General features: G+C 36.4%; 1 protein-coding gene across 1 annotated transcript; it reads left to right on the top strand.

The window, feature by feature from the left end:
- The first annotated feature begins 165 nt into the window (after nt 1-165).
- On the top strand, nt 166-4,572 carry LOC117120555 (MAM and LDL-receptor class A domain-containing protein 1-like). Its single transcript, XM_033265584.1, has 5 exons — nt 166-562; nt 843-989; nt 1,212-1,574; nt 2,916-3,062; nt 3,305-4,572. Exons 1-5 carry the CDS (start codon nt 325-327, stop codon nt 3,652-3,654), a joined length of 1,245 nt encoding a protein of 414 aa, XP_033121475.1. The 5' UTR covers nt 166-324; the 3' UTR covers nt 3,655-4,572.
- The last annotated feature ends 2,355 nt before the right edge of the window (nt 4,573-6,927 follow it).

Genomic DNA, 6,927 nt, shown 5'->3' with positions numbered 1-6,927 from the left:
TAAATAAATAAATAAATAAATAAATAAAAATAAATAAATAAATAAATAAATAAATACATTTAAAAAAAACAAACAAACAAAAAAACAAACAAACAAACAAACAAACAAATAAATAAATATATAATCTTGCTAACAGACAGTATATGTAACCTCTTTTGGCTGAGGTAATTATTTGTAAAAAGAATTGCATACTTATGCTTTCACTTTCTTACAGGACACTACATTTACATTGAAGCTTCAAGGCGGCGTAATAATGACATTGCCCGTATTTGGACACCGTCATATGCTGCAACAAACGGCCTATGCATCGAGTGGTTCTACCACATGTACGGGGAAGCAGTGAACACATTGAATGTGTACGCAGTCGATTCAACAGGTATTGTTGGTTCACCCGTGTGGACTAAAACAAACAACCAAGGAAACAATTGGATATTTGGAAAAGTCTCAGTTGCAGTATTCGGCATCTATCAAATAATGTTTGAAGGAATTATAGGAAGTAGTTACACAAGTGACATCGGCTTAGATGACATCACGATCACAAATAGAGCATGTTCATTACCAGGTAAGCCTAAAAGATAATTTCTTGAAATAATGTGACCATTAGTATGCTGTCGTTCCATTAGCAATGTCGCTGCTTCTTTTGCCGCCATAGCTGACTCTATTTAGGCGTATACCGTACTCTCTGCAAAAACAAATATCTTTTTCTACCGACGCTTAGTCTAACTTTGAAGCATACTATCCATCTGAATTATCACATATCAATAATCCTCGATAAAATAGACATTATGGCAATTGCTCTTTATTTTAACCTAAAGCTTATTTATATAATTGTAAAACTTCAGATAGTTCGCAGTGTGATTTCGAAGATCCGAATATTTGTAACTTCGTTCAAGACACTATGGACGATTTTGATTGGACAAGAGGATCTGCATCAACAAGTTCAACTAATACTGGTCCATCATTTGACCACACACTGGGAACTTCACAAGGTAACAAAGATCGACAATATGTTTTTATAGTTATTAATTTTAAATTGTGAAATCAGGAATGAAAATAAAGCAAAGCACGAAATATTTAAATAATATCATCTGCAAATATACAGATGTCCCCAATCAGTTATCAGATGTTGTAAGTTTTATTTTCATTATGAATCTTAAGGAGACATAATTCAATGAAATGAATCTCAAGCATTATGCTTTGCCTACTTACAGGAGGTTACTACTTGTACATTGAAGCTACAGGCAGGAGTAGCAATGACATCGCTCGTCTTTGGACACCGTCGTATCCCGCATCGAAAGGTCTATGCATTGAGTGGTTCTACCACATGTACGGGAACACGGTGAACACATTAAATGTGTACGTAGTCGATTCTACAGGCACGGTTGGCACACCGGTGTGGAATAAGACTAATAACCAAGGAGACACTTGGTTGCTAGGACAAGTCTCAGTTGCAGAATTCGGTATATACCAGATATTGTTTGAAGGAATTAGAGGAAGTGGTTACACAGGTGACATCGCTTTAGATGACGTCAAGATCACTAATGGCGCATGTGTAACACAACGCAAACCTAAAGGTACATCTCATTATTATTCACCAAATGGATCTTTATTGGCCTGAAAAGTGAAAGGCTACATGCTTAGGATTCGCATTTTCTAATTCGCATTTCTTAACATCACTTTTTTCCAGCTCGCAACTGGTATTCCCGATCTAGCATCTACTCGTAACTTTAGTTTTTTCCAATTACCAAATATAGCATTTTCCAACTCCATCTAGAATGTCTCACTCGCATTTCTCAATTTGCATTTTCCAACTTGTAATTAATAAATGAAGCTAAAGAATATGAAATAATATAGTAAGGTCTTGTATTACATTATTATTATTATCATCATCATCATCGTCAGTAGTAGTAGTAGTAGTAGTAGTAGTAGTAGTAGTAGTAGTAGTAGTAGTGGTAGTATTAGTAGTATTATTACTACTACTAGAGGGTACGCTTGCTATGCTAGCTTAACCTCTAGCTTGTATGTTAAATATCGCAAACAGTTTTTATAAAATAGAACAATTATTCATGATCAATTGGCCTAATGGCAGACAAAATACACGGAAAGTCAACGAAATGTATCACGTTAGGCCTACCGCATTTTTTTACAAGACAATTCATAAATGTGGTGCATCTACTGTGTCCATGCTTAATTTTAAGTCATGTTTGTGTTGAATTATTTTAGGGTATTGTATGTTTAGATGTGATTGGAGGTCATGACCCTCGCTGTCACAAATTAATGAATTATGAGACAGAGAGCTAGCCTCACAAATTGATGAATTATGGGACAGACAGCTAACCAAATAGAAAGTTGTTAAAACTGTTGATTTAATTGGGCCATGTTGTGAGTTATAGTAGGCATTGAGGTTGTTTTTCTATTTTTTGTTTGTTTGGTTGTTTGTTTTTTAATCTGTTATAAAAACCCCTTTGATACATGCCAAGTCTTCAAGTCACACATGGAGAGCAATGTCTCATTTAAGCTTCGATCTTTTAGCGTAGTGTTTGAAGAAAAAAAAAATAAAAAAAAAAATTAATGAAATTTCATATTATTTCATTTTATTTCATATCATTTCATATGTTTCATATCTTTTTATCTACTGTATTTTCATATTATTTCATAAGAATGCATAGTAAAGGGGTAAGGCAGGGGCAGATATTACTTCATCTGCACTAAAGAACAGGTTCCCATTGCAAACTGTGCTGACAGCCAGTCAATAACTATATCTCTTCGGAGACTTATTGAGTAAATGTTTGTGTTAAAATGAAATCCAGTTCCTCGATATGGTTTGAACATTGAATAAATTTAACGCTGTGCTGTGTTATTTATTTTAAACCAATGCAACTATATTCAGTTATTTTTTTTCTTGTGTATTCCAGCATTTTCCCAATGTGATTTCGAATATCCGAGTAGTTGTAACTTGGTACAAGACACTAACGACGATTTTGATTGGAGCAGAAGATCTGCATCAACACCTTCATTTGATACGGGCCCTTCATTTGACCACACACTGGGAACTTGTCAAGGTAACAGAAGTGATACCACTTATGTTCAATATATAAAATTGTGAAAGGTTACAAAAATAAAGCAGAAATTACAATGTAACAATGTAGAGAATAAATACACGTACAAAGCACAACCAAACAGATATACCACACGAATCAACTACACAATGTTTTAATTTTCATTTTCAGTGTGTTTGACATGATTGTACATTAAATTACATAAATCACAACAACTACGCATTTATAATTTTGCTTGCTTGCAGGAGGCTACTACATGTACATTGAAGCTACAGGTCAGACTAGGGATGACATCGCTCGTCTTTGGACACCGTCATATCCTGCCACGAACGGCCTATGCATCGAGTGGTTCTTCCACATGTACGGTGCCACAGTGAACACTTTAAATGTGTACATAGTCGATTCTACAGGTGCTGTTGGGTCACCAGTGTGGACCAGAACAAACAACCAAGGAAACTTTTGGATACTTGGGCAAGTCTCAGTTTCAACATCCGGTATCTATCGGGTAATGTTTGAAGGAATTAGAGGAGTTGGTTTTACAGGTGACATTAGTTTAGATGATGTGACGATTACCGATGGAGCATGTTCCACATAGTGCTCTGAACCTAGCCAATCATTTAAGGGTAGATTGTTCGTTAGTATTCGTGATAATGTCAATGAATGCTTTGATCGATTGTTTTGGTTCTTTTCAGCTATGCAAATAAGTAGAGAAAAAAAAAACATTAGCTAAGTCAGGGTAGTACATAATATTATAATATGACTGCCCCTTAGTCCTAGTAACGCTCCTTAATATAGAGCAATGTATTCGTAGGCCGTAAAAAACAAAAAACACTGCACTAATATCTCTGTATACGTGTGAAGTGTAAATTATTAGAGATCTAGCAAAATCATGGTTTTTGGTATCTATAAGAATCCTTATAACTATCGACTAGTATTAATTGTCGCCTTCAGGTTTCTGAATTTATAGGGAAATTGAGAAAAATTACGTTAAATGGTTTAGAATGAATGTACAGTTACTGCATGCCTTTTCAACTCTTAATAAATAATTCCTAGGTATCCAGACATCAAAGTCCTGTGCTTCATTTAACCAATATTCAATTAAAATATAAACAATATTATCAACATCATCGTCTACAAGAAAAAAACTAGCAAGAATGAGAGTTTACCTAATCTACCAAAGAATCAGGGTAGTACATAATATTATAATATGACTGCCCCTTAGTCCTAGTAACGCTCCTTAATATAGAGCACTGTATTCGTAGGCCGTAAAAAACAAAAAATACTGCACTAATATCTCTGTATACGTGTGAAGTGTAAATTATTAGAGATCTAGCAAAATCATGGTTTTTGGTATCTATAAGAATCCTCATAACTATCGACTAGTATTAATTGTCGCCTTCAGGTTTCTGAATTTATAGGGAAATTGAGAAAAATTACGTTAAATGGTTTAGAATGAATGTACAGTTACTGCATGCCTTTTCAACTCTTAATAAATAATTCCTAGGTATCCAGACATCAAAGTCCTGTGCTTCATTTAACCAATATTCAATTAAAATATAAACAATAATATCAACATCATCATCTACAAAAAAGCCTTAGCAAGAATGAGAATTTACCTAATCTACCAAAGAATAACCAACAATGTGAAAACATCACTTACCGATTCCAGTAAATCTAAAACTGTAGTCAAACTTTTACCATATTCAACTATCTGTCCTCCAACGTTGTCTCTCAGTCTGCCCTACTACATATACCCATGGACAATACTCACATTTACAGAAACAATAAAGCTTATGCATTCTCCGGACGTCTAAAAATTGAATAGGAAATTTACTCATTTGTTTTATAATGATGATAACCAGAGGTGACGGATGTATAGGGTGCGGCGTTATGGAGTAATGTGTGACTGGAAATGGTGTGCAGTCAGTTGGTTATTACCATGCGCCAGCGATGTTGGAGTACAGCAACATGAAATTATTTATGTAGGCCTGATGCATGAATAATGTTCGGGGTTTGTCGAGTAGTGAAATAATCGTTGTAAATTTTAAGTGCTCCGATTACTCCATGCATAAGTGTAAACCTAATTACGGTAATTCATTAGCGAAAATATGGAGAATGAATGTTTCCAAGTACGGTGCTCATGAGCCTAGAGGAGATGCAAATGCTTTGTGAAAATGTGTACGCCGCGGTACTCATTTTCACAAAGGAATACACGCAGCTGGTTACCTAACAATATGCAAATGTTATATGAACACCTGAAAAAGGAAGATGCATACGTCTGTATTGTAGCGTGGGGGAACGGTAAGTATAAGTTGGTTTGCCAACAATATTCAAATGTTACATGAAAACCTGGGAATAATGGCACATCACGTTCTGTTGCCTAACCTACCAATGCACTGTGTAGCGGGAGACGGTGAGGCTACTTTTTAGTAAGACTAGGCCTAAGAGTGCAATTATATGTGATAAAAAGTACATTTTCGAAAGAAATAAATTAATATAAAACAAAATTTAATAAGAATAATACAGTTGCAGACATACCTTAATTATTACAGGGGCGGATTTAGGGGGGTGGGGCGGCCCAGTCCCGCCCCCACCCTTTTGGGAGGTAAAAAAAAGAAAAAAGAAAGGAAGAAAATGAAAAAAATGATAGCCCAGAACGCCTCAAATGTTATTTTCGGGAGTCTACTGTAGAACACAAAAATTTCGCGGGTGCATATCCCCGGACCCCTAGGACATTGTTGTTTTGATCGGCCCACATTTCGCCCCCCCCCCTTTTTGGACATCTCTGGATCCGCCCCTGTATTATACTATGCTAACAATGCGACTCTTGGCCAGTAGCCCTAGCTAAGTAAGACATCCATGTGCAAAGTAGTGGTAGTTTGTCTATAAAAAAAGCACGCCAGGAAAGTTTGTCTTACCAGGAAAAGGTGACGTATTCTTATGATGTATGCATGTTAACTATAATATTTTTGTTGAGCGTGATGCCAGCAAAAATAAATATTTATCACTACAAGGTGGTTTGTGGGCATAAATTCAATAAAACGAATTTGAGGGTGGCACCTACTGCTTGCCATACAATTATTATAGCTCCCACTGACGTCTCAGTCGAGAAATACCGGTAGCTTAAGTTTTTCTCGCAAATCTGACTACAAAACCGTTCCACTCCCAGACTTTGAGTTGTGCTTTGCACACGCCGCTGAGGGCGGCATTCCGAGAACCCTGCGTCAAGGATAATACTTAGACTTGCAACAAGTCTCTAATTTTTTTTATTTTTCGTAGTATTAGCACATTTCGGAAAGCGCCACCAGCGTCAATTTATGTCGAGAAACATTTTTGATGCGAATTTTTTAATCCAAGAAAAGTATACTATGAAACGCCAAGCAAATATGTAATATGGAACGCCATTGGTGCCAAAATCGATTGTTCAGAAATTAAGGAATGGAACCCAGTCTACTAATATTGCTACAAGAGCGAATGGTTGTTTGAATTAGGCCTTCTTATCCTCTTTATTATTGGGTAGCCTGATCATTAGCATGCACTGATTGGTAGATAGAAGTTATATAAAGCATTGGCCTGACCACAGACTTTATAGGATCTGGGATCCGTGGCCTAATCAAAGCAAATTGTCTCCTTGCATTTACACTATTGGACTGTAGACAACAGATACATGTTAGCTCTAATTGGGACTGTGGTGGTCGTGTTATTACTGCGCAGCCTAACCAAACCTGTACACCAATACGGCCGCCTCCTACATAAGGCACGAATGCTGTCTCTGCATCAGTCAGCCCGGGTAAAGCCCCCCCCCCCCGTAATGCAAAATCAGATGGCAACAATAATTATATCATTGTCATTGAGGTAAGTCATATTC

Source organism: Anneissia japonica, unplaced genomic scaffold, assembly GCF_011630105.1.
Source record: "Anneissia japonica isolate Jap-2015-1 unplaced genomic scaffold, ASM1163010v1 scaffold284696_len117094_cov170, whole genome shotgun sequence".
Taxonomy (NCBI): domain Eukaryota; kingdom Metazoa; phylum Echinodermata; class Crinoidea; order Comatulida; family Comatulidae; genus Anneissia; species Anneissia japonica.
This window is presented reverse-complemented; position numbering and strand designations above follow the sequence as displayed.

Coding starts and splice junctions, on each gene's coding strand:
- LOC117120555 (XM_033265584.1), top strand. CDS start 325: ATGTACGGGGAAGCAGTGAACACATTGAATGTGTACGCAGTCGATTCA. Junction 1,575..2,915: donor AACACAACGCAAACCTAAAG/GTACATCTCATT, acceptor TGTGTATTCCAG/CATTTTCCCAATGTGATTTC. Junction 3,063..3,304: donor CACACTGGGAACTTGTCAAG/GTAACAGAAGTG, acceptor GCTTGCTTGCAG/GAGGCTACTACATGTACATT.